This window comes from Ursus maritimus, unplaced genomic scaffold (assembly GCF_017311325.1).
Source record: "Ursus maritimus isolate PB19 unplaced genomic scaffold, ASM1731132v1 scaffold_7, whole genome shotgun sequence".
Taxonomy (NCBI): domain Eukaryota; kingdom Metazoa; phylum Chordata; class Mammalia; order Carnivora; family Ursidae; genus Ursus; species Ursus maritimus.
In genome coordinates this window covers 17,851,685-17,866,409 of record NW_024426885.1, presented here as the reverse complement: position 1 = coordinate 17,866,409, position 14,725 = coordinate 17,851,685, and the positions used below count along the sequence as shown (strand labels likewise).

The following is a 14,725-nucleotide window of genomic DNA, read 5'->3' as shown; positions in this document are numbered from 1 at the left end:
TATGCATTATAAATCTGATTTGCAGATGTAATCTCCTTTGGGTACCCACTAGCTTTGAAATTTTCAAAAATCTTTCCTTCATTGCACGGCAATCAGGTACAGAGCAGGGCAAGAAGGTGACCTCCGGCTCTATTTCTGCTTTCAGCTGATATCGCTACAGTGATCTGCGATACGCCCCAAAAGGCATTGATGCTGATAGGGAATGTGGAGAAGGGCCTCACCCCGGGCCTGAAAATGATCATCCTCATGGATCCCTTTGAGGATGACCTGAAGCAAAGAGCGGAGACAAGTGGAATTGAGATCTTGTCCCTGTTTGATGCTGAGGTATGCGCCTTAAATTCAACTAAGACCTCGAAGGCTGGTCTGCCACCAGGGACAACGTGCAGGACATCGACATGAGCGCCCGGGCTGCTGTCTGCCGGCAGTGGCAGGAGACGAGTCCACGAGACTCCTGCTGTGAGGCTCAGAGAATAATTTTCCCTAAAAGAATTCAGAAACCGTGTCAGAGGAGAACAGTCTGTGGCCACAGACTTCTAAGCAGAGGATTTATCAGTACTCAGTTCAGCAGTGGCTAAATATATGGATCCTGGAGTCAGGCGGCAGGGTTCACGTTCCAGCACCACGTCTATGAGTTAGGTAACCTTAGGCAAGGTTCTCCACATCTTCCTTCTCCCCTCTGTAAAATGAGGCTGACATTGTCTCCACCTCACAGAGGAGTTGTAAAAAGTTGAATGAGTTAATCTATAGAAAATGTTCAGAACAGTACCTGCAATGTAGGAAGCCCTGAAATGTCAACGATTCCTGTTATTCAAAAAGATTTAGTAATGGTCCTAGATGACTGGACCTCGAGAGTAGAATGGGAAGGTTGGACATCTGGAATCTTCCCTCTTGAGGCTGGTGTTCTAGAGCAAATTTATACTCTTTCCTAGGCCTTCCACTGTGTCTGAATGTTGGCTTCCAGGCCTGATCTGGGTTAGAATTTTGGTTCTATTCACCCAGAAAAAGGAGGTGGTCGCATGGAAAAGGGGAGGAGAGGGCTGTATTTGTCATAAGTCTTTCCATCTTAACTAATGGCCTCCTTTTTTGGCTTTCTGTTCATGTAGACTGTAGGCAAAGAGAACTTCAGGAAACCTGTGGTAAGTTTTCTTCTGCCCAAATTTGAGTCTTGCCCTATTGAATTCCCAAAACTCTTGGTAGGTTAATCCCTGTGCTTCCCCTTCTAGCCTCCTGGACCAGAAGATCTGAGTATCATCTGCTTCACTAGTGGCACCACAGGTCAGTGCACATGATGCTGTCCCCAGAGGCCCCTGATTGGCCAAAAATATGGCTGAGCACGGCTGGTAAATATACCCTATAATGAGCCCTATCCTTAGGGTCTTACAACCTAAAGCTTTTGGGTATGGATGCCCCAACGGAAAAACAGAAGTATAAGCAAATGAACATACTGGGAGGGGTTTCCATGCTATGGATGGCATCACAAAGTCAACTTTCTTCCCCAACCCACCACTCTCTCAACTTGACACCGCCAGAATAGTTTCCTTCAATCAAGGTGACCCAGGGAGAGTTCTACACAGATCAGTGTGTGCCTTCCCCCACCCCTGCAGTTACTTACTATTAGAACTCCTACGAGCTTTTGATATGGCCCATGATGACCTATACTCATATTGTCCTGTCCACCGTGCCAGTTTATAATGTGATACTTAGGTAATATAGTTAGGTCTGAAGTCTTAAACGTAAAAACAGCACATGGGGCGTTACTTGGATTTTTGCTTTTGGCTGTTGCAATCTGAAATTGTGGCTGTACGCTCTGTGGGAGCAGAGGGCTAACAATGTGCTCAGCAGTAGTGTCTCTGGGTGCATCATTCATCATCCTAAACCATTCATAAGAGGACACAGTGACAGGCGAAGCTCTTGGCCCTCCAGAATAAACCAGTTGAATGCAGCTTCGTCTTTCATAGCCAAAGGCTACCTATTAATCATTTAAAAGATCTTTCTCTCCATGTCCTGTTTCCTACAGGTGACCCTAAAGGAGCCATGCTGACCCATCAAAATATTATTTCAAATGCTTCTTCTTTCCTCAAGTGTATGGAGGTCAGTGGTCAATTGAAAACGAGGTCCTCATTAAAATGTAAATCTGTCATAAGATTTTCCTCTTGATGTTAGAGGAGGCAGAGACATACACAAAACAAAAACAAAAATCATGTTAAAGGCGTGAATGTGGACAAATAGTGGTGCATCTTTGTCCAGAGGACTGTGCGTTCTTAAGCCTTGGTTTTTTAGGATCACTGCACATCTCTATACTCAGTGAAGTTGAGGGGTACCTCTCAGACTTTTACAGTGTACCACCTGTACAACTGTGTGTGGCAGTCCTGGGAAGGAGTGGTTCTTTAAAATGCAAGAAAAAATTTTATTGAGATATAATTGATGTAACATTGTATTAATTTCCGATGTACAGCATAATGATTCCATATATATATATATGCACACACACATATGTACACATGTATATATATATATATATATATACACACACATATATACGTGTGTGTGTTACAAAATGGTCCCCATAATAAATCTAACATCCATCACCACATATGGTTAGCTTTTTTTCTTGTGATGAGAACTTTTAAGATCTTAATAACTTTCGGACATGCAAGACGGTACTATTAACTATTAACTGTAGTTAATAGGAGCCGCTTTTAAATCTCCTTTGAAGAGAAAGTTGGCGTGAACCCAGTGTTGTCTCTTCCTTGTTCTGATCTATAGCATACTTTCAAGCCCACCCCTGAGGATGTGACCATATCCTACCTCCCCTTGGCTCATATGTTTGAGAGGGTTGTACAGGTGAGTGCCCTACATCCCAGCAGGTATGTGAAGAGGCAGTCCTGACCTGCTACCTCCATGTTTCTTCCAAAGGCAGCTACACACATTTCCAGTCCTTTCTCTAATGGGAAAGCAGCAGGCAGGGAGTTGGTGCAGCTGAGTCCCGACCCCCAGCATTACTGCGAACTTGCTGCGAAGCCTTTCTAGCGGGGTCCGGGTCTGTCCGGCAGGGCCGAGGCCCGCTCCCGCCTTCCACAGGGCGCCTGTGAGCCGGGAAGGCCTAGCCGGAGCCTACTATCTGCTCTTGATTCTGAACTGGGGCTGAAAACTCCGTTTCTTCTTTTAAATTTTATTTTGGTTAGAATTTTTTCAAAGATCTAGGGTTAGAGCAAAGGAAGGCCCCCCCGAAGGGCAGAGAAGGAGCATCTGATCCAGGGCTGGGCGTGTGCCGGAGAGCTGCCCTCCTGTGAGTGGGCCGCGGGCTTTTCCGGCAGTTCTGGGGCTGATGTGAGAGCCGAAAGCGGTGCCGGCTTCCCAAAACACAAGTGGCGGTGTGGACGGAAAATCCGCTCTCTGCTACCCACTTAAATACCTCTTCAACCAGCTTAGCTGTTGAGGCACGAAATGCCAAAATGAACAGTTCAGTTCCTTGGGCTCAAGTGTTGACATCTGATTAGTAAATTATCAATTTTAACCAGCATATTTTTTTCACATTTTAATGTCTCTGAAACTGAGGTGATCTTGTAATTGTAGGCAGGTTCTAGTCTAACTGGCCGTGTTTTCCTCAGTGCTACGTAGTGAACGGTCTCTGACAAAGGCCAGCGTCTCGGACTGTCACTCAGCGCTGTGGGCAGAGCGGGGTGGGCCCTCAGTCTCACGGTCTGTCTTACCTGTCCTCCCACCTCAGCAGCAGTGCGTTTCCAACCTGTCTTGGGGGTAGGCTTTCAGAATTCTGGGTATCCGAAATGTGTGGGGAGGCCCATGGATGTCAACCTAGCTCTTCCATTCTGTCCAAGACAGGCCCCACCTGCAGGGGACCTTTGGCTCTGAGCCCTGCTCTTTGGTTTTGCTTTTAGACTGTTGTGTACTCTTGTGGAGCCAGAGTTGGTTTCTTCCAAGGAGACATTCGGTTGCTGCCTGACGACATGAAAACTCTGAAGCCCACGGTGTTTCCTGCCGTGCCTCGACTACTTAACAGAGTCTACGATAAGGTACCAACCTTGCTTCTGAGGGGCTGGCCCTGAGCTGAAGGACCTGTCTCTGGCTTAGGCCTGACTACGGCCCCTGGGGACTCCATGTTGCTAAGAAATTTTTTCCACTTCTACCCCCTACTCCCTACAAGCACCTACTTATGGCCACATTCACAAATGCAGCTGTGAAAAACCATAATAAATGAAACACCCTTCATCTGGGTAAGATCACTTGGACCAGATCTGGAGAAAGAGCTCAATTCAGAGACTTGGGGAGCCCCTCAAAATTAAGCTGACTCACTGAGGAGCTGTTACTCTGATTTCCTAACACCTACCAGCTTGCTGAGGTACCAGGTCCCATGGTCAACATTTCATATGCATTTCATCATTTAATCCTCCCCAAAACACAGGAAATCACATCTATACTTGTTATTATTTCCAACTTACAGCTGAGGAGACGGAGCCTCAGAGGTTATAAAAAGAAAAAAAAAAAAGCTTGACCAGAGTCATATCCAATAAAGGGGTTGGGCCAGAATCATATTGTCACAAAGTAGTTAGTTGTCATTGATCATTGTTCTGTTTTTCATTAGAGTTTACAACATGGTGATTTTTCTAATTCAATTCAGTCATTTCTCTTGCATTCATCAGCTGAGATTCTTTCATAAAGACACGACAAATATGCTTTCCCTTTATTTATCAGTCCAGAATAATGAATTGGTGCCTCAGTGATCTTCAGAAATGACCGAGATTTTTCCTTTGTAATATTATGAACTCGTGATTTGCATAGTTGTATGCTTAATCCATGTCAGTCAGTCACTGTTGTGTCCAAATTGTCCCACTGTGGAAGTTGGGGGCCCCATCAAGCTGTTCATGTGTCCTTTTGACATAACCCCAGTAGTTTCTGATAGCTTCCCTGCTTTGTGACATAACATGTCCTGAGCTTGTCTTTAATGTCTCTCACCCAAGTCTTGGATTGTCTAATCCTCCCAAGGAGTCCCTGGAACTGGGATATGAACCCAGGCAAAATAGTAATAGAGTCCAGGCTCTTAACCAGGTGTTTGATCACTTCATAATTCCATAGGCATGGGAGCCCTGGGGAAATAACACGTGGCCACTCTTCACATGCTTTGGACACCACTCCTGAGATTCTAGCTCTCCCCTTCACACTTGTGAATCTTAGATACTATCCTGGGGCTTCAGTGATGGGGCAGGCAGCATTCTAGAACACAGATGACCCTGGGACATCGAAAGTGCAGTTTTTTTTTTTTTAAAGATTTTATTTATTTATTTGACCGAGATAGAGACAGCCAGCGAAAGAGGGAACACAAGCAGGGGCAGTGGGAGAGGAAGAAGCAGGCTCATAGCGGAGGAGCCTGATGTGGGGCTTGATCCCATAATGCCGGGATCACGCCCTGAGCTGAAGGCAGACGCTTAACCGCTGTGCCACCCAGGTGCCCCGAAAGTGCTGTTTTTAACAGAACTATTAACAATCCTAACAGCTCTTAGCATGCTACAGAATTATTTGGTGGTTTATGGTTTTTGTTCATGCTGTTAGACATTTTTTTTTAAGATTTAGTTATTTGAGAGAGAGAATGAGAGCATGTGCGCACATGAGCAGAAGGAGCAGAGGGAGAGGGAGAGAGAATTTTAAGCAGACTCCATGCCAAGTGCGGAACCCAACACAGGGCTCGATCTCATGACCCTGAGATCACGACCTGAGCCAACACCAAGAGTCAGATGCTTAACCGACTGCACTACCTAGGTGCTCCAGACATTTTTACTTTTTTTTTTATAAAGCTCACTGTATTTCTTTTTTAAGATTTTATTTTATTTTATTTATTGAGAGAGAGAGCATAAGCTTTTTTTTTCTTTATAAAGCTCACTGTATTTCTTTTTTAAGATTTTATTTTATTTTATTTTATTTTATTTATTGAGAGAGAGAGCATAAGCCGGGGGGGAGCAGAGGCAGAGGGAGAAGCAGACTCCCCACTGAGCAGGGAGCCTGATGGGCTTAATCCTAGGACCCCGAGATCATGACCTGAGCTGAAGGCAAACATGTAACCGACTGAGCCCCAGACGTTACTTTCACCAGTTTTTTATGATATGGTAATACTTAAACACAGAGTTTACTTCTGTCACTTATTTTTAAAATGGAGGACTTTATCAGCGTGAGCCTCGAAATTCCAGCTTTTGTTAGGGACTTATTAGAAGGAGATTGTCTTGTGAATAATGAAGATAAATCTCTTAAGGTTGAAAGAGGTATCCGGAATGACAGGATTCTGGCAACCAATGAGTGTAGATCTCGGAGAGAGCTGGTGAGACACTGGTAAAATGATGCTGTAGGCCTGAGTAGATCCCTAGAGCACAGCTGGCCTTCGGAGATGAGGTTGAACAGCTCTATTTGCCTCTGGGCTCAGAAATGGAAGTTTAAATATGGAAGGTGCCTGGAGAGTTCTCTTCCAATTTTCAACTGGAAAAGAACCTTGACTTCCTTGAATCTGGCATCCACTAGGATGGAGTCCTGAAGGCCAGAATATGGGGTTCAGGATTTAATTTTGGAAGTAAGGAGCATTTCAAGTTGTACTTGAAGCTCTCCTTTGGCAGGTATATGTTTGATGGATTAGAGTCAGCGAGGCAAGAATAAGGGAGTCTAGAGAAATAATGTGAGCTTGTCAAATGGTGTCAGAATTAAGCCCAAAGGGAAGAAATAAGTAGAAAAGTCTGTTGGGTTTTGTATGGTGTGGCTAGAAGAACTTTAATTATAGAGAAAGGTGATATTTCTCCAAATTCAGTGTATACAAGCATCAGAGGTATGGGGGCAGTGGGGAGGTGGTGCTTTAAAAAAAATCGGGGGGCGCCTGGGTGTCTCAGTCAGTTAAGCATCTGCCTCTGGCTCAGGTCATGATCCCAGGGTCCTGGGATCGAGCCCTGCCTCATGGTTCCTGCTCAGTGGGGAGCCTGCTTCTCCCTCTCTCTCTGCCCCTGCCTGTGCTCTGTCTGTCTGTCAAATAAATAAATAAGTAAGTAAGTATGTACGTAAAATCTTTAAAAAAAAAATCAGGTGCCTAGGTCTTTCTTTGATATATTAAATCAAAAGCCCAAAAGATATTGCCCGTTGAGGTGTTTTTTATCTAGTATTCCCAGGTGATTTTGGTAGGCAGATGTTGAGAATTTTGAGGACATGCTTAGTTCAGTTGTCAAAGTTGTTTGCCAAGGGCAAGAAATCTAGAGGATAGAACTCTGTATATTCTCAGTATACTTATTATGTCTTAGTGTGGCCATAATTCCCTGGAATTGTCATTATTTAGCAATCCAGTTCATGAATGAAAATCACTTCCTTAGAAAGCAAGAAGGCACTATTTTTTGCTCACTGATGAATGGCTTTGTTGAGTATCTCCAATAGGGTTTGAACTAAGAGGAGCTATCATCTTGCAGGTACAACATGAAGCCAAGACACCCGTGAAGAAGTTCTTGTTGAACTTGGCTATTTCCTGTAAATTCAGTGAAGTGAAAAAGGGAATCATCAGGCGTGACAGTTTATGGGACAAGTTAGTCTTTGCAAAGATCCAGGTAGGTTGGTTCGGTCCTGCACAGAGCCAGGCAAATATCTGGGCTTCCTGCTAGCTTATCATACTTGGCTTTTTCTCTGATGGCTGAGTGTCTCTTTAACGGTGTTTACTCACCTTCTGAGATATTGGACAACTTTGTCATTAAAGGAAATTGGTCAAAAAGCAAAAAAAAAAAAATTTTACTTAGGCTCTAGCGCATACTCTTATTCTCTTAGGTGATGTGTTGAAATTATATGTAATGCAAAGGGCCTGAGAATGTAAATTATCTGAGGAAATTTTTAAAAACTGCAGGTCGAGTCCCAGCTATGGATGATAGTGATAAGAGCAGCTAACAATTGAAGTGCTTTTCCTCAAGGCCAGGGCCTATTCTAAGTGCTTTGTAAATTAACTAATTTAATTCTTATACTGGGTAGGCTGCTTTACCCATTTAACAGTGGAGGAAACTGAAGCCAAGGGAATCGGTTTCAGTGGCTCTTTTTTTCTACTTAACAGGCTGGCCTGGGTGGGAAGGTTAGCTTTGTGGTCACTGGAGCTGCCCCCATCTCCTCTCCGATCTTGACATTCCTCCGGGCGGCACTGGGATGTCCGGTAAGCCAAGCACCTTCTTTGAGGATAGCTTATTTCACTTTTGCACAAGTCAAGCTCACTCTTTAAAAAAGGAAAACACAACTGAAATACACCATGGAGAAATTCACCAAAAATCTCAAAATCAGAAAATAATCCTTCTCTTTATGCATCTGTGTTTAGAAACCTTTATATAAACTGGCATCAGTTCTAAAATACTTATTAAACCATGTCCCATCAACACTGGTCCTGGTCAAATAAAGATCTACATCATTTTAGTGGTTTTGAGATAGTTTATTAGACGTACCTAAGTAACTCGTCTCCTGTTGATGGACACTTAAGTCAATGACTATTTTTTCACTATTATAATCAATGAAGTGATACGGATACTTATGTATCAAAATGGTCAAAATATATGGGTTTGCTTTGTATGTTAATGTAGATTATCACGCTTTCTTCCAGAAAGATCTTGTCTTTTTTATACACGCCCGCAAATGACGCATAAGATCTTATTTCCCTACATTTTTGCCAGTGTAAGGCTTTCTCAGTCATTTAAATCTTAGCCAACCAGATGCATGAAAAATCTCAGAGCAGTTTTGTTTCTTTTATTAACACCGAACATCTTTTCTGTCACTTATTGGCACTTGTATTTCTTCCATGAATTACTCTATTACTTTCTTATAAAAAATGGCCGAATGATAATTGGAACGGTTCTTCTTCACATTGCTTCTAAGAGTTCACACAGTAATAATATTAATCTTTGTTTCGTTAGAAATATTTTTCCTAGTCTCATCTTTTTGCCTTGTGGATTGCTCAATAACAGCTTCAAATGTTGACGTCATCAAACTGATCTTTTTTATTTGTCGTTTTTGAACTGCTTAGACAGGACTCCCTGACTCCAGTATTCCGTAAGACCTCTGTCCTTCATATTTTCTGATACTCTTATGGTTTTACTTTTTTCTAATTCGGTCTCTATTCCATCTGGAATTGAGACAAGTGCTTGGGTGTGGAAGTTCTCTTCCCCGCAACCCCCCCGACAGCTAACTGGTTCATCCACTCGACCAACATGCACAGCATGAGTAAAACGGATCCTTGTCCTCACCACGTCCTCTTGGGTAGAACCACAATCAAAAAAAGATTCTAAATTGATGCCAAGGCCAGAGCTCCTCTACTCTTTCAAATTAGCACCCTCTTGGCCATTCTTAATGCTTTCATTTCCCTCAGCCCCTAAAACCAATGGATCAGTAGTAGGTCTTGTCGCCGCAGCCTTCCCAGAAACGCCGCCTTCTCCATCCCTCCACAGTCTGCCTGTCACAGCCCTTCCCCCCTGCAGCTGCCGAGGCACTGGTTTGCCCCGCCAGCCTCACTCCTCTCTCCGTTCAAGATTATCCTCTACACGTACTGCGTGGTGCACTGGGTGTTATATGCAACTAATGAATCATCGAACTTTACATCGGAAACCGGGGATGTGCTGTATGGTGACTAACATAATATAATAAAAAAACTAAAAAAAAAAGATTATCCTCTACACCAGGGGTTGGCAAACTGCAGCACAGGCCAAATCTGGCCCATTGCCTCTTTTTAGAAGTGAAATTTTAGTGGAACGCAGCCATACCCATTCATTGACGTGATGTCTACAGCTGCTTTTGTGCTCCACTGGCAAAGCAGCTCCCACAGAGCCCAGACACCCACAATGCTGAAAATATTTACTATCTGGTCCTGTAGAGAAAAAGCTTGCCAGCCGCTGTTCTATATCACAGCTGGAGCTATTTGTCTTAAAAAGCAACCACCACAACAATACACCAAAAAAACCTTGCAAAACAAACAGAACCCTGCTCCCTTTCTTCAGTTCCTTCAGAAGCACTTCACCGCCTGGGCTATAGGGCCGCTGCCTCCGGGCGTCACTTCACCTCGTATCTCGTATTTTCCTATCAACTTGAAATGCTCTCTTTTCTGAAATACAGTAGAAATTTCTATACTTTGGTCTATTTCTGGAGGCTTTTGGTTTTTGAATGCATCCAAGTTGTAAAGATTTTGCAGCTCAGACATGGGTCGGAAGTATTAAGACACCAAGTATCTTCCAACCTTGAGAGACCTTGCTTTCCTCATGTCTTGCCATAGGGCGTTGCCGCTTAGGCTTTGTCTTGAGTAAGTCTCAGACCCTTCTTTGGTTTACCCAGGTGTTCGAAGCTTATGGTCAAACAGAATGCACTGCTGGCTGTACATTCACGTCACCTGGGGACTGGACAACAGGTAGGTTCTCCACCTACTGGGTGGGAGATGCGGTGGTGGGGAGAGGGGTTCTACCTGAACGAGGGCTTAGGTGAGATAACCTCAATGCTCTGGACAAATGTGGCAAATGCCACACTCAAGTTTCAGTCCAGACATTTCTATCTTAGCTATCCAGCATTGGCACCAGGTAACTTTTCAGTCTTTTTCTTTTAGAGTCAATCCATAAATATCTCAGAAATGTGCCTGGAATTATCACTGTTTCATGGTTTCCCAGCTGAATTAATGTGGTGTGTTCTAGGGCACGTTGGAGTCCCCCTGCCTTGCAATCACGTGAAGCTGGAAGATGTACCAGACATGAACTACTTTTCAGTGAACAATGAAGGAGAGGTGGGTAGGTTGTGCTCTGTCGTCACACCCAGACAATCACATTAGAGCTGTTTTGTCAGAAAGACCACACGGCTGTGAGCGGACTTGGGTTTGACCCGAGATCTTGAACAAGGAACTGAACATCTGTGAACCTCACTTTCTTAGCCCCTGCAACAGGGACTAAAATCTGGTGGTTCTTCCGCTGTAGTGGGAACCACCGAATGGTTTAAGGTGGCAGCAGGTGCTTCGTCAAGTACCTCTGCTGGGAGTTGCAATCTTTGCCACTGTTACCACCCTGTGCTGTCTTCTGTGCAGATCTGCATCAAGGGCAACAATGTGTTCAAAGGATACCTGAAGGATCCTGAGAAAACCAAGGAAGCTCTGGATGAGGACGGCTGGCTTCACACAGGAGACATTGGCCGTTGGCTCCCGGTGGGTGCTTCTTCAGAATTTCTGGGAGCCTCTGTTGTTGGACTGAAGAGAACTATCTGCTTATAATATGCAAGATGGGCAGAGATGCGAGTAGATTAATCAGCTAAGGCAGCCGGAAAGGTTAGGTCTGTATCCTACCTGGCTTGTGGCATCCTCATACTACAAAGAAGAGAACAATGCAGCTGAAGAACCTAGGTGGGAGCTCTGTGTTCTAGTCCCAGCTCTCAAAAGGACCAAAAATGTAATTCTGAGTAAGTTCCCACACTACAGTGACAGAGGGCCGTGCCTTATTAGTCACTCCCAGACAACGTCCATTAGGCTGAATTGAAGACTAATTTCTGGAGTCAGCCTTCTTGATGGTTCCATGGTTGGTTCAGTCTGTTGTCCCACTTAGGGTGTGATCATGTGGATTGTATTTGCCATTTGTCCCAATTCTACAGTTCAAACCCCTAAGGACCTGAGCTCCTCAGAGCTCATTAACTCAGAGAAATGAAGCTGCAAATGACCTCTGGCGGCTTGTCAGAGTCTTCCCCCGCCCTGCTTCGGCCCTACCAAGCACAATTACTGACTTGCTTGATCAGCATTAGGACAGTGAGGCTATCTCAGCCTGCTCCAGGATCAACAGGAGTGATACATAAAAGGGAGTCAAGGAGGGGGAGATCTAACTAATCCAGAAGTCTTAGTAAAGATAACTCCTTTCCTATTCCTGAGAGTTCTGGAAATGGAATATTTGGAAATTAAGTTATTGGAAATTCAGAGCTGCAAAGTTTCTTCACTGGACGAGGCAACCATTTATACAACTTCAGCAGGTCCTGGGGATTCTTTCTGAGGCTGTACCTTGACTCTCCACAAGGAGAAAACAGTATAGGCAGGTTCTTGCTGGAAGCTGCTCCCCTACCCTTTCCCCAAAGCCAACAAAGAGAAATGAAACTTTGCTCAAGAGTCTCTAGAGAGATCAAGTTTACAGAAGGAAAATACCTATAACTTTGCCACTCTATCCACTGACATCACCCAGAGAGCTCAAAAACACTGATGCTGTTCTCTCTTTCACATAGAATGGAACTCTGAAGATCGTTGACCGTAAAAAGAACATTTTCAAGCTGGCCCAAGGAGAATACATTGCTCCAGAGAAGATAGAAAATATCTACATCAGGAGTAGACCAGTGTTGCAAATTTTCGTGCATGGGGATAGCTTACGGGTAATACATTGTTTTAACAATAGCCATTTTCAGGTACAGGCCGTACTGGCTCCGATAGCTATAGGAAATCTGGATAGGGCGGTTTAGGATGAGAAGATTTGAGCTTATAAAGCCAAAGAAGGGAAGTCACGCTCCAACCCTCAAGGCAATACATATGTTAAAAAAAAAAATCTTTTAACTATGATGGAGTCTGTGAACAAGTCAGTTAGAATTGTTCTAACCATTTTTCTAAAGGGTAGCCATTCAGTAACAAAGGGCCCCATGTCACACTTAGTTCCCACTACAGTGGGAGTTCGTCTGGCACAATGGAACTATTTTATACATGCTGTGCTTAAATTTAACTTTTGGGGTGTGGGTGGGGGTTTGGCCAAAGACAGGCCAAGGATGCTTTAGGCTTAATGCTGAATACCATTTCTTTTTGATTAATCGAATTTGAATAGAATCTTTTTGTAAAAAGATATTGAGTAGGAAAATGGGATCAGAATTCCATGAGGGTTTGAAATACATGGTGAGAGAAGAGTGTATGGTATATCGAACTGAGGTCTTGGGATGTGCCTATTACAGCGCTAGAATCCTGCTGTCTTCATCCAGTGTGGGACACCATTACCCTAGCTCTCACATGCCCTTGTTTCCCTTCTATAGTCGTCCTTAGTGGGAGTGGTGGTTCCTGATCCAGAAGTGCTGCCCTCATTTGTAGCCAAACTTGGCATTAAAGGCTCCCTTGAGGAACTGTGCCAAAACCAAGTAAGTTCTTAAGAAAGTTCTATGCACACCCTTGGGGCCCATGACGGGAGAGCGGAAGCCCCACTAACTTGGAGAGCGATGATGCTTTTCTCTTTGGAAGAACAGACTCTTTCTGCACTTGGGATGGTTGAAATAGACTGACGGGTTTTATTAGATTGGAGGATAGGATGGGATGGGAAGTTAAAAACAAACAAAAACCCTCTATTCTTTTTATAGTAAGTTCATTATGGGGGAAAAAACTGGAGAATAGAGAAACAAAAAAATGCCATCCAGAGAAAATCCCTGTTAACATTTAGATCGGCCTTTCCTTCTTATTAGCTTTTGGAGCAATATTAAGCATAAAATGTGCCTATATATACACACACCTATATCCTGCTTTACCCTGATGAGCTTTTGTAGGCATTTTGAGTTGGTTCATGCTTAGCCTTTCATTTGGACTCTTTTTCAAACCAGCCATGCTTTAAGCTGTGTTTTATATTCTCAGGCTGTAAACAAAGCCATTTTAGAAGACTTGCAGAAAACTGGGAGAGATGGTGGCCTTAAATCCTTTGAACAGGTATGTACTACTGATGTAATCCTGGTCAAGTCATACAAGAAAGTTTTCATGTTTGGATTTGTAATAGGGTTTCAGTGTAACTTCCAAAGAATTGATCTGAGGTTTTACACTATTAATCGACTAAGTACAAATGGCAATGACCTTTTGTAGTTACTTTTACAATCCTTTTTTTACTGTTTATTATCCATTTTCCCTTCTCGCTTCTTTCCCAAATTATCAGTCTGTGGGGAATGGGCATGTGTTACTATTCTCTTCACCCTCCCCCTTCATCAACCCCACTTTTCTCAAGTTCTTTACAAAGCATGCAGAGGGCTCTGCAGAAAAGTCTGAATCACCAATAAACATGGGCTTTGTGTGCATCTTCTCTTCTAGGTCAAAAGCATCTTTCTTCATCTAGAGCCATTTTCCATTGAAAATGGGCTCTTAACACCAACACTGAAAGCAAAGCGGGGAGAGCTTTCCAAGTACTTTCGAACCCAAATCGACAGCCTGTATGAGAACATCCAGGAGTAGATTAAGGTACTTTGAGCTGGACGGGGCTTCCTGCCTTTTAGGAATATGGATTAAAAACTAATCTTATGTTCATTTTCTGTCTTTCTTCCTATCTGTTATTTTATCTACTAAATTAATAAAAAACATAGTGTGCGGCTTTTTAAAAAATATTGGGAGAATTATAATGCAAAAGCTTAGCCCTGAACTAAATAAATGTTGTCCTTCCCATCTTAAATGTTGCTGATATTTAGGTTTTTGGTCACTTTTATCAACATGCCTTTCTTCAAGGTCCATTTGTTATTCTTTGTCCCTTCCTCACAACCTCTAAGCTTTGTAAGTGACCACTAGTTTAAGAGCCAAAGTGACTTCTTCCTCGTTGTTTGACAGTAAACCTACCTGTTGACAGTCGCAGCACTGAGGCCTTCCGGCGTTCAAATTAAGAGACCTTTAAGTTTTAAAAAGCTGTTTATAATTCATGTTTTCTAACTATTCCTCAAAACCACTGAAATTTTTAATCTTTTAACCTATCACTAATATCAGTCATACCTGTGAGACTAA

At 43.3% G+C, this 14,725-nt stretch overlaps 1 protein-coding gene across 1 annotated transcript in view; it reads left to right on the top strand.

Moving 5' to 3' along the window:
- The window catches only part of ACSL5 (acyl-CoA synthetase long chain family member 5), a 40,723-nt gene that overhangs the window by 25,538 nt on the left and 460 nt on the right, over positions 1-14,725 (top strand). The window contains exons 7-21 of the mRNA XM_008684563.2: positions 146-324; positions 1,104-1,136; positions 1,224-1,275; positions 2,018-2,091; positions 2,767-2,844; positions 3,900-4,034; positions 7,449-7,583; positions 8,075-8,170; positions 10,327-10,399; positions 10,677-10,765; positions 11,060-11,176; positions 12,232-12,375; positions 13,018-13,119; positions 13,604-13,675; positions 14,048-14,194. Coding sequence (XP_008682785.1) covers positions 146-324; positions 1,104-1,136; positions 1,224-1,275; positions 2,018-2,091; positions 2,767-2,844; positions 3,900-4,034; positions 7,449-7,583; positions 8,075-8,170; positions 10,327-10,399; positions 10,677-10,765; positions 11,060-11,176; positions 12,232-12,375; positions 13,018-13,119; positions 13,604-13,675; positions 14,048-14,188 — 1,520 coding nt within the window. The 3' untranslated portion in view covers positions 14,189-14,194. The remainder of the gene's footprint in view (positions 1-145; positions 325-1,103; positions 1,137-1,223; positions 1,276-2,017; positions 2,092-2,766; positions 2,845-3,899; positions 4,035-7,448; positions 7,584-8,074; positions 8,171-10,326; positions 10,400-10,676; positions 10,766-11,059; positions 11,177-12,231; positions 12,376-13,017; positions 13,120-13,603; positions 13,676-14,047; positions 14,195-14,725) is intronic.